Source organism: Syzygium oleosum, unplaced genomic scaffold (genome assembly GCF_021117445.2).
Source record: "Syzygium oleosum isolate NSW1041296 unplaced genomic scaffold, Sole_v2.1 Sole_v2.30, whole genome shotgun sequence".
NCBI classification, from domain to species: domain Eukaryota; kingdom Viridiplantae; phylum Streptophyta; class Magnoliopsida; order Myrtales; family Myrtaceae; genus Syzygium; species Syzygium oleosum.
The window spans coordinates 191,033-207,462 of NW_026607514.1; the positions used below are offsets into that span (position 1 = coordinate 191,033).

Here is a 16,430-nt window from a genome sequence, read left to right on the forward strand (position 1 = left end):
TTTGTTTCTTTGTAATTCACCAAAAAGCCACGGCCATCTTTCACAACCAAACTTTAACAGCAACGAAAACAGAATGTTTTGCAATAGTCAACCCTTAGACATCCCCTTCTCTTCTTTCCTCACAGCAACAAAACCGGAAACCATAAACACAGGGTTTTCCTGATAAACCTTAAATGATCCTTAGAAGAAAAAAGGACATCAGAGTCAAAAGGAGTTCAATTCACTTGCAACAGGCTGGAGAAAACAAGAAAAATAAACCTTCACTAGAAGCACGGTACATGACATGACATGCAGTCTCATCGTTCAGCTGTACAGAACGATTGCACATCTTATTTTTTCCCTTCAAACTAGACCCGGCTTATTAGCTACAGCAAGTTCAACAGATATGATGAAGGTGGATTTTCCAGCTTCCCTCAGGTACTGCACATCTCCGTTCATTAGCTTCACCAACTTTCTGCTGATAAGCAGGCTGATGCCTTCCTCAGATATCTCTCCATCATTTTCAAACATCTGGTTCAACAACGTTTCCGGTACCCCACCACCAGCATAGGTCAATCTGATTCAAATTGAAGTATTAAATTGCAAAATTTGTTTGAAACAGGGTGCACAATTTCAATTTCTGGCCATCCATTGCCAACTAATATAAACAGAGAATTGCGTGTATAAACACAGGTGTACATGAGTTAACTTGAGAACAGAATGTCTCCAGTACCTTAGCTCCAGGTGCGCAAGTTGAACAGATTCTCCTAAGTGATCTTTGGTCAAACGAGCTGCAATAACAAGTTGGCTTCCTGTTGGGGTGTAGTTAACTGATATCGACAAGAAATCCGCCAAGACCTGTTGAAGCCTGAGACTATCCCCGTATAAAGTTTCGGTCATGGCTTCTTCCGTTGCATCATTGACAATTCGTACACCCTTTCCATTGCTTTTTATCATGACTTGACTCGTGGAAGCCACCAAGACTTGGTGGAGAGTAAACTCAACCATTTCCAATTCCAAGTATCTGTTGAGAAAGAAATAAGGAATTAGCTAACAGAAAAGGGGAAAAAGAATGACACACTAAAGCTATCAGCTCACCAAATGGAAATACAGAATTAGAAAACAGGACGGGACCAATCTTTTCAATCTTCCTTCATTGCATCAATTATGTATCTAAACTTCGCTACTTTTGAGAGACAGTATACTTGGTGATAAATACATCCCCACCCAATACCGGACACAGCAATATAACCATATGGGAAAAACACATCTCAACATATCAGAGCAGTCTAAGCTTCAGTAGGTTTGATTCAATCACCGCTACATATTTTCATTCAAAGAAGGAGAAAAGGCAAACTCATCAATGACCAGAGAAAGAACAAATCATTACACCACCAGAAGGTAAGGAAAAGACAACCACCAGATAGTGCTTCTGAAAGAAATTAGACTCAAGCCTTGTGTGTTTCTTATCTTTATCTCCCCTGAAAAGTGAATATTTTGAAATCTATCCTTCCAAGCAAACAAGAACACAAGGTAAAGTAGAGATTTCGAAGCATGAAAACATTCTACACTGGATGAGCTATGAGATTGCAAAATGAAATGTGCTCAGACACTATTTATGTGTATCGAGTGATCATACCCATCAATGATGCTATCCAGATCTGAGTCATCAAGGATCTTGCCCAGCTGGCTTTGGCATTGAGCACTAGTATGTAGCAACAGCTTCTGTTCTAGTCCTAACTCAGTACCCTCCAGCATTTTGCGAGAAAACATTATCCCGGAGAGAGGGTTTCGAATCTGCCTTTTCATGTAAGCTAATTGTTTTAACCTTTTCAAGGCAGTTTGTTCAGTTAACCGTTGGAGATGAAGCGCCCGCTGCAGCTCTTGACTTGCGAGCTGCAAGAAGCAAAAAATTCCAGTCCCCGAACCCTCTCCGTCAAATTTCTTGCTCACGCATAGTAGGCAGTCCACAAACTTCCCACCCCGAGCAAAGAATCCAAACGGAACCTTCTCCGGCTCTTTGCCAGTCATAGCACCATTAAGCACTACGCCAAGATTAACAAAAGCTTCTTGATTCTTGAGACGACAGCATGCCATGTGCATGCCAAAAACCTCCCCCAGTAGCATTTTATCTATTATTTCTTCCCGTTTCCACCCGGTCAATTTTGCCATAGCTGGATTCCACTCAGAGCACCAGCCAAATTCATCTGTTCCGAAAATCGGGGGTATCAAGGGGTTCGGATTTTGCACAATCGCTTTGTAGTCACCTTCGATTCGAGTGAACTTGTCCATGACCATTTTCTGACCAGTAATGTCCTGAGCGACAAAACACACACCCACGACATTTTCTTGAATGTCCCTGCTAGCGCAGGCATTCGCAACTAAGCTGATCGGGCCAGAGTCAGCTCTAGAATCATGTGTTTTAATCTCAAACTGGATATTCTTCTCTTCCTTGCCTGCGATGAAAGAAGGTAGAACAATGTAATTAACCGTACTTACTTAATATCCAAGCACAAAGAAAGAATTAATTTAAGATGACGTGCATCCCCCTTTGCCAAGGACACATGCTGATTCCACAAACAAGCACAATATCTTTGCATTAGAAATGCCATCGGCCATCAGCCCAAAGAAGTACACTACCAAAACATGCACCCTGAAATCACGACATTTGATATTGAAACTCAGAGTTGGACATACCATGTAATGCCATGTGTAGCATTTTCTTTACTATATCAACAGAAGAATCGTCCACCAGTGTGAGCAAATGCTTCCCTAATGCTTTCTCAACAGACAGACCAGTTAGCTCAGCAATTTTTGTATTCCAACCATTAACCAGCCCATCAGCATTGACAGCCAGTATCGGTACTGTGGCTGTTTCAATCAGACGGACCATCTCACTTGTCACTGCTTCCAATTCTTGAATCCCTTCAATTTTAAGGTCATTAAGCCTCGTATGGATGGTTGAGGTGTTCATGTCAATCGCTTCATTTTCTTTTAAGGCGTTCCTCAAGATAAGCTGCAGCGAGTGGATTGCATCCATCTCAAAGTCTTTCCAAGGTAAACTCCTTGTCTTGACAACTTCAAGAAAAGCCTTGAAGGACGACCTTGGATGCATTTTCCTATTATCGTCCTTCTCGCCAGGGTCATGCTTTGCTCCACCCCAGCGAATTTCAGAGGCAGTTGGTGAGCGGAACCAGAAAATCATGTCCTTTGCACTTATTCTCACAGCAGCCATCCCACACACAATGTCACCAACAGCAAGTGCCCCTGGGAATCCTGCGTCATACAAGCTATCTGTACTCAATCCCGTGGAATCCATATGGTACTCGGACAACCATAATGCGATGTCAAGCAATTGTGCATCATTCGGAGTTACTCCCAGCTTATATGTCTTGCTTTTATACAGAAGGGCAGCGCCATCACATTTAACAAGGTCCATCACATTTGGGGTCTGAGACACAATGCCTAGAGGTGCATCACGCATCAGCATATCGCACAAGAGCGTCTGGGTTCGCAAGATATTTTTCTCGATCATTTGATTTTCTAGCTCAAGCTCCTTGTTGACATGGATAGCAAACACCTGGGCAAGAAACTCACAGGCATACCGGAGAGGGAACGGAACAAACCTTGGAGTTGTGTTATGGCAAACTACTAGACCCCAAAGTCTCTTTCTCTTTTGAGGCTGCACAGAGTTGGGGTCGTCGACTTCTTCGTTATCCTCATTGATGACAACTGCCATAACCAAAGAAGCGATAGAGTTCATGTTTTCCATGTACTGCAAATGACAAGTGTGTGGGGCCCTCAGGGTCGAACCGCACAAGGTGGGATCAAAGGGCAGATTCTCATCCTGAAGCACCTTCACATGTTTTGCCCGGCAATCAACAATCATACGGACCTTATTCTTCATGAACAGAAACCGTGCAGCTTGAGGAATATCCGTGGCAGGATAATGCAGACCCAGATATGGCTCCAGGCCTGGCTTTGTTATCTCTGAGACTACTTCGCCATGGTCATCATCATGGAACTTATATGCCATAACCCTGTCATACCCCGTTAGTTCAAAGACTTCCTGAACCATCGTGTCACAAAGCCTTTCCATACTCCCACTAGGCAAAGACTGCAAGCGCGCAATGGCTTTGGCCGCAAGCTTATATGACTGCAAGGCTCCAGCGGCTGTCATAGGGACTTCATAAGGCTTCACAGGTTCGAAATCAATGATTATGCTACCAGTCACTCTATGGACAATTCCATAGAAGGGCTTCCCAGTAGTTTTACAATGGACTAAGATGGGATTCAAGAGAGAAACATCTGCAAATCCAAAGACCTTATGGAGAGCAGAGGCGCTGGGCGCAGTAAATATGGTCCTGACGTCGGTCCCGATCCCGAGGACCGGCTGGTCCCCAACGCTTGGAACTGCGTGGCTCACCATGGTCAGCATTTCCGGTGCATTCTCACTGTACGCAGTGACCTTGAAAGTTTTCTCATCCAATGCCAAAAGGCAACCAAATGGCTGGATCGTCTTCCCTTTCTGTATCTGATGGAGGTAAGCCGTTGTTACTTTGTCGGATCTTGGTTGCTGATCTCCACTCAGGGCACCCGTCACCCGTACTGAGCTTGAATAGTCAAAGGAACTACCAGACTCCTCGAAATCAGCATGCAGCTTAGCATCTACAGTGGTTTGAGCAATTATCCTCACGCTATGCCTCGACCTCGCTGAGTTGCTGGATGATTGGCTGGGTCTTGAAGAAGACATCTCTGATCAAATCTGTTCGGAGCACAAAAATATAACTAACTCCAAGAACTGATAAATCCTGATTCAGGTAGCCGCATGAATTTGCTCTGCCCAAACTCCAGTCGGATTTGGCAAATGGATAATAAACACATACCAATATGTTCTGAAAAGGCTCCATAAAGACATAGCAAAAGAGTACTTCAATACTGGATATGCAAAACTATGTGCAACATTTCATTTCCAGCTCTCTAGTCAGATAAACGGTTACCCCATATTTGATCTAAGTTCTATGGAGCGTATTCAACTGGAAACTGAAGCTTGAGACAGTTTAGAATTCCAGAGTAAACTAAATGCAGAGCAAGATGACAGATATCCCACGGTTATGATAAAAATGTCCTATATAAATGACAAACGCCCTATGCTTTCATTAAGCAAATTCTTACCGATCAAAGACCAACAGCTACAGCTAAATGAGCAAACTAGTTCCTACATAAAATGAATTACCAACTGAAACAGAACAGCATAAAACCTACAAGTGCCTAAGTCACACAGACATGTAGAGACAATTACAACACAAACACAAGCCAATCCTCAAACTTAGCGAAGCTAGAAAAGAAAATGAAGTTCTTGCACCTTGGTAAGCTCTGAGAAGGGAGTCCAGTAAGAGCAGAAAGATTTTCTCCTCAGTCTTTCATTCCCAACAGAACGGTAGCCAAAAGAAGAGCAGCTTCAAGAAGAGCCTGGAAATTTGAAGAATCCCAGGAAGCGGAGGAAACACCTTTTTGAACGACAAGAACAAAACCCTCCAACACAATTTTATCAATCCAAGACCTCGATCACCGCCTTCTCTGTCCCCCTCCTCTCACAAGACTATACTTGAAGGGACCACTTAAATCGAACTCACCCATCTCTTTATTTTCCTTTCTTTCTTTTATTTTTCACCTCTCCCTTGATGAATCTCCCTCCAGCTCTATCCAATCAACACTCAGCAAGGCAGACAGAGGAGTGAAAAAGAAACTATATTTTAAAGAAAATGGGAGGACTGTAGTACAGTTCCAATGTTTGGATGATGAGAGAGAGAGAGAGAGAGATAGAGAGACAGAAAGAGGGAGTCTGGATCCCAGCTATAATTAGCATGAACTCGTGATTTCATTAGCTGAGGCTCAGCCAGGCGCTCACCATAAAGTTTCTATTTTTAATCACTACCGATTCCTCCCCCCCATTAAAGAAAGGGGGGAAAAGCAGGGGAGAGAGGAGGGAGGAAAATGAAACCAAGAACACAGTACCCACTACGATTGCCCACTTGGGACAAGCGACAAAAACTCGTAGTGGGGTTCCTCTATATCATTAAAATATAAAGGAGGGAGGATAAGAAAAGGGGATGCAAGCCCAGTTGCAGAAAGGCAGAGGAGAGAGACGAAAATGTGATGAGAGGGACGGAGACATCCCCCTCCCAGTTGCGGAAAGACGGAGGAGAGAGAGAGAGGAAACGTGACGACAGAGGGAGGCTGATGCTGCAAAGAAGGAAGGGCAGGGCTTCGGTTTTTTTAAGTATTAATTGTCATCGGAATTGATTCAGGTGCAGAACTGCAGATGGTCATGGCCTTCTTTGGCATTGGCATTGGCATAGGCACTGGCACTGTCCCCACGTACGGAGACTTGAGGAATACCGGCAAGTGAATGGGGGGGTTATGGCGCTCACGTGTGCCCCCTCCCCCCCTTGTCAGGTCCCCTGCCAATCAACACCAGCTTGATCTTGAACTCGACCATCCCCATTTCGCAATTCTCTTCTTCTTCTTCTTTTTTCTTCTCTCTTTCTTCCGTCTGGATTATTATATTTTTCTTAACCTGGGAGGAAACCCATCTGCACAAGTTGGCGAGTTGGATAGAGCTTCTGAGATTTCGATGGGGGTCGAAACTAGGGAAAAGCGTGAGCGTGCAGGGTCGAACTCCTGGTCTCATTGTCAAGTCGGTATCTCTACCGTTGGTTTCTTGCCCTGTTGAGATTGAAAGCAGTACTTCGCGACGTTTTTCATGCGCCGCAGGATCTTCTGCTTTAAGCTTAGTGGCCTTTTTTTCTAGTCAAGCATAGCTCACATTGAAGTCCTATTGAACGTACACACGGACCTCGTATGATTCGCGTACCATGACCGTCAAGCCAAGTGGTGTAAGACCACGAGCAAGAAATATTTCCATTTTCTCGGTATTTAGATGGACAGTGCGCATGAATTTGTCAAGGCTTTCCACGAATTATATTGTCGATATAAGTGACCATGTTCGAGTAAAATATATCAGGGTTGGGACACATCATGATTGATCCCTGGATGTGTACTCATTTCCAAACTGCTGCTTGAGTGAGTTCCGAGAGCAGAATGCATGAAGTTCAGTGCATTTTCAGGCCTCATACGGCACTTTTCAGATGGCCATTGCACTGATCAGGCCGTGACTCGAGATGCCTGTTAAAGGGTCCAGTCTACAACTAATATATTCACTTATCACTTGTTCTCTGTTCCCTTGTCCCCTATGAATCCATCGAATCACACGTGATGTAAAATGCAGGAGGTAACGAAGAAGCGGTTTTCGTTTTACAACATTGGAAACTGTTGGCTGCGTACTTCTTTTGGCTCTTGAAATATGGGTATGTGCAAGACACGATATTCGTTTGTGCTGAAAGTCGGAAAACACGTGCGGTTGTCGATTGAAAAACTTAAACCACTGTGCCAACCTTCAGTATTGCAACACTTACAACCATGTGTAACGATTAGGCGACGATTCTGAAATACCAACAGCGAGACACCGTTTTCTTATTGCTGGTACACAGCCCACTGGGGAAAATCTCATATCATTGTGCCCTTCCGTCTTAACCGACATATGTGGACAAGGCGACCCAAACACATAAACACTTTGAGAGGTTTACCGACCGACAGATCTGTGCATGCCGAACTTTGTTTTGGGTAAGCAGAAGCAACACCAAAACGTTTGGATCAATAGTATCCCGGAATAACATCCAGTGGCTCCAGTATCTCGACACAAATTACGGTAGCCATTCTTGGACAGATCTTTCTTGCTTGCAATCCTTCTTGTTTCGCATATGTTCAACAATGTCCGGTGCTCAGAGGCAGCAAACATGTTGTACGTTCTGCTGAAAGTGTTCAATCTCATCAATAAGCATGGGAATCACTGACTCTGTGCTCCAATCTCAATTATTAAGTGTCTGAAGACTCTGAACTGATGAATCCATGGTTCAAGATTCTGCTAGGCAATCATTGCATCACTCTCCCCTGCCTTCGCCAATCTGGGTTGACTTCTAGGTTGAGAGAAGTCTTGATGTCCAGCAGTGATCACAATATAAGTTTTATTCTCAATCCACCGATTTCTCTGAGCAGCTGCTTCAACACTTTCCGGTTTCAGAATGTCATACACAAGGACGGCAGTTCTCAATGAAGTCGTCAACCAACTTTCTCCAGTCAATGAAAATTCATTATGTATGAATTTGAGATCTTCTACATCTCTGGACGTGAGGACCAAAATCAGATCATCTATGAAAAATCCACCGGAGCTCTAGGTGTAAGCTCTACATGTATCACAATCCCCAAGACAACTAGATGTTCTGATATTAACTATCCGTGGTTTACCAAACAAATGGCCGGATAGACTCATCATACAGAGCAGATTGTAAAAGAGTGGTGCCCCAGAAGTAAGGAGAACAAATGTTATACCAACACATCTCGTCGATTTTGCATTTCAGGGCATTTTCCCAACACCATAAAGCAGCAACTCTACTTCAACTTCCTGCTTTATTGGTCAAGTTGAGCATGCTATAATTATATGGATATATAAGTAGGAAAGTTATGTAGTTGCGTCAGTCACGAGACATATGAATGGACCAGGTACATCATAACCCATTCCTCAAGAACTGGACATACCACAAAAAATAACTCGTGCAAGGAAATATGGACAGCAATGATGATGAAGGTTAGATAAATAAAATGCACCACGATGCTTAGGTCCAAAAAGAAGATTATTATGTTCATAATGGTTTACTCGTTTATTGCGTTAAAACATCTATTTCTGTTTCTTCTTTAGGGAAAGGAGGAAGAACAACAGGCACTAAAAACAAATTTTTCCTCTCAGAAACACCCAGTCTCATGATACTTCAAGTGGTATCAACAGACTATCAAAGTCACACCACCAAACAAATAAAAAAATTCAGCGTCAGTGAAGCTGGAGTACACCCTTTTTCTTGAAGAAATCATCCGATTTCCCAGTAGTCCCCCCAACTGCATCTAACTCGTCCACTCCTTCAAACTGCTGAGAGACAAGCAGTTTTAATGAAGTTCGAAGAAATTAGGATGCCTCGTTGATTTGCATAGGCAATTGGATAAGTCTTAAGAGTCTTAACTTAACTTTCATTCCATCCGTACCAAATGTTTTGCCATGACTCCTATTTCCCATACTGCTGGCACTGAAATGTTCAAACCGGCCGACCCTTCATACTCGAATTTTCCACATTCACCTCTCCTAATGAACAATCAAGCCAAGTGACAATTTGGCACCGTACACAAAAACCATCTGAAAATTCATAGTCTTTGTCTTCCTATTCATGCCGCATTGCCATAAAACACTCAAAGCCACTCACTGAAAACCCAAACTCAGTGAGTTTTTAATCCATTGAACTGCCGAAAGAACTCGGTAAGTGCCCACTCCACTGAATTGCAGAAAGACAAGCCGTCTAAATAAACTGTCGAAGAAACTACGAGTCATCATCGATTTGCAACACCACTGACGTCAATCCATGAGCTCAAAGTCACTACACACATTATTGCATTCAAACCAAGTTTTTTCAACGAATTCCATCCAAACTATCAGTCATCAATCGATCCGCAACATCATCGATTAATACTGAATTCGATTCCATCCAAACCAAATCTTTTCCCCATTATTCCTAGTCCCATAATGCTGTCATTGAAATGTTCAAACAACCAACCCTCCGTAGTCATACTTTACACATTCAGCTTCCCTGTTGAACAATCAACCCGAAGTGACCATTTGACACCGTACACTAAAACCATCTAAAAAATTCAGAGCCTCTGTCTTCCTAATCATGCCGCATTGCCACCAACCACTCAAATCCATTCATCAATTACCCAAACACAGACACAATTAATCTAAAACTCATCAGCCGTTACCCGCCGCCAAGGACCCCGAATAAAGAAGCGAACTTTTTTTCAGAACCTCATCAACTGTGACTCAAGCAAGACCGCCCCCCAAAGTCAACGACTCAAGTGGGGATTGCATTCCTTGGAGTAGAAATCGTTCTTTTCCAACGAAGCCCTCATCATCTCCTGACTGAATGCGGGATCATTGGGGTCGCTTGAGCGGGACGCCACCGGCGCTTCCAGCGCCCTGGGCCTGCCGACACAGAAGGCGCGGCCAAGACAGCCGCCGCCGCCGACGACCCTCTTCTTCCCCGAGGATCCGGAGTCCATCCCAGCAGCGACGGGGCCGCCGCAAGAGTCGCACACCCCGCCGTCGTTCTTGGCGCGGGACCGCCTCCAGCGCGCGGAGGAGAGGAGGCTGGAGAACGACGGGACCTTTCCGGACACCGTGAAGTTGCGGCCATTGCCGCCGTCGCTCCTCCTCCGATCGCCGGCGCCGGCGTCGGAAGCGGACATCGAACGAGCAGGGACCACCTTCGGGCGATCAAGAACGACGTGCTCATCGTTCGAGCGTCGATGTCGAAGCTTGCATCTTCTTCGGACAGAGACGGAGAGAGACAGGGAGGAAGCGTAGGTTCCCCCCCGAAAAATGTAACGCTTTTTTCGTCTGACTTTGCCGACCCAAAAATAAAAAAAAATTTAAAAAAAACGATTTGATCTGACTTTTGAGAAAAAAATAATTGCAAATGAGTAAAAAATGAGTTAAAATTTTTCAGATTATTGATTTGTTAATTTAGGTTAAAGGTGGTAAGACGGATAAATTTGAGTTTGATTAGTTTAATTCCGGTTTTGGGTAGATAAATCAGTGTCGAACCTTTTTTTAATGGTTCTTTTATATTATTTATGTATATAAGATAAGCACTCTCAAAATGAAAATAGTTCGTATATAGTCTGTTCAGGCTTGACCCTAATTAGATTTGTGATTAATATATATCGGCATCATATGCGAGAGTTAGGCGCACACCAAATTATGATAAAGAAAAGTAAAAAGCATTTTATGTTTGTGTCTTGAGACATTAATTTCTTTATTGGTTTTGTTTTGATAAACAAAAAAGTACTCACGCGATGTAAACCTGTTAGGACATTTCAAATATATACCAATTCTTAGTTTTGTGATGTTGAAATTGGATAATAATAATAATATAGGATATTTGGTGAATGAGGATGGACATTTGAAATTTGATTTTAATAATGGAATTAGGTAGATTTTGGTGAGAAAATTAGAGCGGACGGTGTGCCTGGCAAACGTAAGTGCCAAAAGGATGGCCTTTCAAAAATGGACACCGAATTTTAAAAATCAGCTATATATATAACGGGGAAAATGAAATAAATGGTCCATTAATTTTGACCTAATGTGTAACGTGGTCCATAAATTTTTAATTTGTTCAATGTAATCCCTGAACTTTTAACTCAGTATGCATTGTGGTTCATGAACTTTTAATTTATTCGATGTGGTCCATGAACTTTCGGCACATGTTTAAACTAGTCTCTGAAATACATAAAAATGCTAAATGTTGTCATTGAACTTAAATTAATGGAAAGACAATATTGAATATTTTCATATAATTTAAGAACTAGTTTGAACATGTACCGAAATTTCATAAACTATATTAAACAAATTAAAAGTTTAGTGACGATATTACATATTGGGTTAAAATAAAGAGACCGCATTGAACAAATAAAAATTTCACGAACCACATTGTACATTGGGCCAAAATTCAATGACCATTGTGTCATTATCCTTATATAATGTTGATTAATTAGGGCCAAATACAACCTTTTGGGAGTTGACACCGAATTTCAAAGTTGGCTTTATATATTATATAGAAAGTGAATTTTAGAAATAAGAAAGTGAGTTAAATCCCCCATTTTTTTTGTTATATTTTGTTTTCAGGTCGGGTTAGCCCACGATGCGCCGACCCGGTTCGGGTAACCCATTTATGCTCGAGGCCCACCGAGCCGATCAGGCTGACAGCCATGAATGCTTGATTTTGGAGTGTATGCCTTTATTATCTTGATCTCATTTTGATTTGAAAACCTCCTAAATTGATATAAAAATAATTAGTATGGTACAAAAGTGACCTAGATCTGGAGGAACTTATACTCCTGATAATATTTAATTGGAGTTAACAAGTCTCTATTTTTTCTTTTCTCGTAATTTTTCATTAGTTCAAGATAATCCTTTCATTTTTTTTTACCAGGAAAAATGATACAAAAATCCATAAAAAATGACTTAATAGAATGACATGAAAAATATTGATTCACGGAAATTTCTGCTAATTTTTTATAATTTTAATAGAAGATACAAAATTTGGTCCTCCGCCGGCCTATATAACTTCACAAATTATTGATTCCTCCATGTTTCCTGAGTGACTCGAGTCAAGTTATATGTAGGGATAATGACACAAATAGTCCATGGACTTTAGCCTAATATGCTATATGGTTCCTAAACTTTTAATTTATTCAATGTGATCATTGAACTTTAGCTCAATGTGCAAAGTGATATCCGAACTTTTAATTTGTTCAATATAACATTGATATTTTCATATAATTCAAGGACTAGTTTGAACATGTATCAAAAATTCATGATTCAAATTAAATAAATTAAAAGTTCATGAATCACATTTCACATAAGGTCGAAGTTCATGGACTATTTGTATCATTTTCCCTTATATTTAATTCAAACTTTGATCAGAGCCTCGACAATTGTTTTTATTATTATTATTTTAATTAGGTTGCATCATTCTTAGATCTTGAAGTTGATTGCCATAGCTGGAGTTCGGATCCACGTTAACAAATAAGCAATCAAAGTCAGGTTTTCAGCATGCTAAGCATGCCCTAATATCAAAAGAGGATTTCACGGATCATCCCGTTATTTTTTTATAATATAGTTTGCGAATGCTTCCTAATGGAACAAAGAGTCACGAAAATCAAAGCATTAAATGTCGTCTTCTATTCTGCTTGCTTAAATCGAGCAGCACAGTGGTTGACTTTAAGGCTGCGAATGGTAACTATTTTGTTTCTCTATTTCTATTCCAGAAATAGGCTTGGAACAGAAATCTGTTTGGTAACGAAATTCCAATTTCTATTTCTGGAACAAATTTTTGTTCTAGAAATAGGTTTGGAATAGAAATCAGAAGTTAAAATTTTTTGCTTCTCTATTTTTGGAACAGAAATGAGAAACAAAACTTTTTTATTCTTCTCATCACTTGCCCTCACTACTAGCAGGTCGCTCACCCGCCGCCCATCGCCGGCCACCGCCACCCACCGACCGCCGCTACCCGCCGCCGCCGCCTACCCTCCTCCCCTACCGGCGGCCTACGGCCGCCACCCACCACCAACCACTGTCTCTCGTCGCCACCCGCCTCCTACCCCCGGCCTCCCTGCTCCCGCCACCGCCGCCCGCCTTTGGCTGCCTCCCACCGCCGCCCGCTGTGGGCCGCCGGCCATCGTAGGCCGGCCACTATCTCCCGCCGCCACCCGCCTCCCACCCCCGGCCTTTCTCCTCCCGCCACCGCCGCCCATCTCCCACCGCCAGCCGCCGTCCACCGGCCACCATCTCCCACCACTGGCCGCCCTCCTCCCACCGCCACTTGCCTCCCACCGCCGCCCGCCGTCCACCGGCCACGATCTCTCGCCGACTGCCATGGGCCGCCGTCCATCGGCCACCGTCTCCTGCTGCCGATCGCCCTCTTTTGGCCGCCAACCACCTCCCACCGCTGGCCACCGTTGGCCGTCGCCCGCCGTCCATCGACCACCATCTCCCACCGTCGGCCACCGTCCTCCCGCCGCCGGCCATCGTCTCCCGCCGCCACCCACCCTCCTCCCGCCACCATCCACCGCCCGCCGACCACCCGAAAACAAGAAATTTTATGCCGTTATCAAACAAATTTCTATTTCTGGAACAGAAATTTTGTGTCGTTATCAAACGTGTTTTTTTGCTAAGAAACTCCTCCAGGAACAGAAATAGAAAAATCAATTTCTGGCCAGAAATTGATTTCTGAAACAGAATGGTTACCATTCGCAGCCTAAGTGTGCAGGAATACCTTCCTAGTTTCTGTAGCTTTTTTTTGGTAAGGTGGTTTCTGTAGCTTTTATTTTTATTTTTTTCGTTTTTTTTTTTGCAATACCGCTTGAATGGGTTAAGGAAAAATGACATAGATGGTCTCTAAATTTTGATCAATGTCATCACTGAACTTTTAGACGTTTTCATATAGTTTAGGGGTTACGTTAAATATTTATCAATAGTTCGGGAATTACATTGAACAAATCAAAAGTTCATGGACGATATTACACATTGGACCAAAATTCATAAACTATATCGTACAAATTAAAAGTTCAATGACAACATTATACACTAACATAAAGTTTTAGGGACCATTTGTGCTATGATCCTATAGGTGATCATATTATTATTACTATCATCCATAAAACCGAGCAACTACAGTCGATTATTTGCCCTTTTTTGAGAAAATGAACCCACTTCATGTCCTTATTTGGGATTCTCCCATAAAACTGAGTTAAAATTTTTCAGATTATTTATTTTATTGATTTAGGTTAAAGATGGTAATACGGATAAATCTGAATTTAATTAATTTAATTCCGATTGGCGTAGATAAATCCACATTGAACCTTTTTTTTCAACGGCTCTTTATATTTATGTATTCTAAGCGAAAATAATCCATATATAATTTGTTCAGGCTTGAACCTATTAAATTCGTGGTCAATATATATGATAAAAGAAAAAGAAAAACGAAAAAGGATTTTATGCTTAAGTTCGGAGACCTTAATTTCTTTAGAGCTTTTGTTTTAATAAGAAAAAAGTACTCGCACATTGTAAACCAATTACTAAATTAACTATGGTGGAATGGGAGTGAATATCGAGTCTGAAAGCTGGCTCTATATATTTGTGTGTATCATAAAAGTGATGCAAGAACAATTTTAGAAATACAAAATTGAGATAAATGACACATTTCTCTTTGTTATTGATAATATGTAGTTACATTTATTTGTATATATATGTTTTCGGGTCCGGTCAGGCGGGCCAAGTTGGTTCGGGCCATCCATTTATGCTCGATGCCTAGCGATCCGAGCAAGTCTTGCGCCATACTGGGTTTTAGGTTTGAAGTGTATGCCTGTATTATCTTAATCTGATTTTTGATTTGAAAACTTCCTAAGCTGATTAAAAAAATAAAAAGAAAACTTCGTGACCATAGTTAATTCAAGGTAATTCAAGTTTAACTGTTTGTTTTTTATTGGATCACATTTTTTTCACTCCCTCTTTAACTAATATACTCATCATGACAATGTTTTGACCATATTATCCCTCGTGGGACTCATTTTTTAACATATTATCATTCAAGTTAAATGTGGGGCCCATTTTGTCCTTATTCTTTCTCTTGCTTGTTTGTCATTCTCTTCTTCTTTTTTGGATCATGGTTTTTCCACTTCCTTTTTAGCTAATGCACTCCGCATCACAATGTTTTGACCATATTATCTTTCACGGGACCCATTTTTTAGCATATTATAATTCAAGTTAAATGTGGGGCCCATTTTGACCTTATTCTCTCTTTTGCTCGTTGGTCATCCTCTTCTTCCTTACTCCTTCTCTACCTACGTCATCCGTTGCACACCCGACCCCGAATGTTCCATTGACCGCACCGTTCGTGTAACGTCCTCTCACCTCGGGGTTATTAATACGATGTTTCAGACTCGTCACCATCTCATTTCTTTTATATGATTAAATAAGCACATGCGAAAATGTGTATAAACGAACTCCCAAACAAAATAATAGCTGGAAATCAGGGAAAACACAATAGGCAAAACACACTATTGCCATATTACATAAACATATTTCACAAGCCCTTTTCTACGGGCCGTTCTATGTATAAACCATATCCGGTTACATCACAAGCGAAGGCCAAGGTTAATCCTAACTCCTCTACGTCAACTTCCATCTTGACAAGTACACCAAAACGAAGGTCGTTCGTGTAACGTCCTCTCAGCTCGGGGTTATTAATACGATGTTCCAGACTCGTCACCATCTCATTTCTTTTATCTGATTAAATAAGCACATGCGAAAATGTGTATAAACGAACTCCCAAATAAAATAATAGCTGGAAATCAGGGAAAACACAATAGGCAAAACACACTATTGCCATATTACATAAACATATTTCACAAGCCCTTTTCTACGGGCCGTTCTATGTATAAACCATATCTGGTTACATCACAAGCGAAGGCCAAGGTTAATCCTAACTCCTCTACGTCAACTTCCATCTTGACAAGTACACCAAAACGAACCGAGAACGCGGAGTTCACCCTAAAAACATGGAAAACAACGAGAGTGAGTTGAAAACTCAATGAGTAAATTCATTAATACTTGTGTAGGATGGTGCCTCGCCGTCGTACTAACACATACAATTTTTTTTCTCGCTTTATGTCGATGGCAAATCAATGGCAAAGGCTTTGACCTTGCCCTTGCTATGTTTATATGAAAG

The 16,430-nt window shown here is 41.8% G+C and overlaps 2 protein-coding genes across 4 annotated transcripts; both read right to left on the reverse strand.

Moving 5' to 3' along the window:
• Window positions 1–154: 154 nt before the first annotated feature.
• On the reverse strand, window positions 155–6,367 carry LOC115694363 (phytochrome A). 3 transcript variants are annotated; one of them, XM_030621488.2, is made up of 5 exons: window positions 5,345–6,367; window positions 2,677–4,874; window positions 1,619–2,435; window positions 713–1,003; window positions 155–556 (listed from the first exon to the last, which is right to left on the reverse strand). In XM_030621488.2, the coding sequence occupies exons 2-5, from the start codon at window positions 4,730–4,732 to the stop codon at window positions 343–345; spliced, it is 3,378 nt and encodes a 1,125-aa protein (XP_030477348.2). In that variant the 5' UTR covers window positions 4,733–4,874; window positions 5,345–6,367; the 3' UTR covers window positions 155–342. The 3 variants fall into 3 exon arrangements, with proteins under 3 accessions (XP_030477348.2, XP_030477350.2, XP_030477351.2); XM_030621490.2 differs by having other exon boundaries at window positions 2,677–4,883; XM_030621491.2 differs by having other exon boundaries at window positions 2,677–4,744; window positions 5,345–6,366.
• Window positions 6,368–8,714: 2,347 nt separating this feature from the next.
• LOC115694364 (uncharacterized) lies at window positions 8,715–10,530 on the reverse strand. Its single transcript, XM_030621492.2, has one exon. The coding sequence runs from the start codon at window positions 10,384–10,386 to the stop codon at window positions 9,985–9,987; it is 402 nt and encodes a 133-aa protein (XP_030477352.2). The 5' UTR covers window positions 10,387–10,530; the 3' UTR covers window positions 8,715–9,984.
• Window positions 10,531–16,430: the final 5,900 nt, after the last annotated feature.

Excerpts from the sequence above, each read along its gene's own strand:
- LOC115694363 (XM_030621488.2), bottom strand. The coding sequence starts at position 4,732 with ATGTCTTCTTCAAGACCCAGCCAATCATCCAGCAACTCAGCGAGGTCG. Across the intron at positions 2,436-2,676 it reads GCTACACATGGCATTACATG|GCAAGGAAGAGAAGAATATC; the intron begins GTATGTCCAACT and ends CTTTCATCGCAG. Across the intron at positions 1,004-1,618 it reads CTGGATAGCATCATTGATGG|ATACTTGGAATTGGAAATGG; the intron begins GTATGATCACTC and ends CTTTCTCAACAG.
- LOC115694364 (XM_030621492.2), bottom strand. The coding sequence starts at position 10,386 with ATGTCCGCTTCCGACGCCGGCGCCGGCGATCGGAGGAGGAGCGACGGC.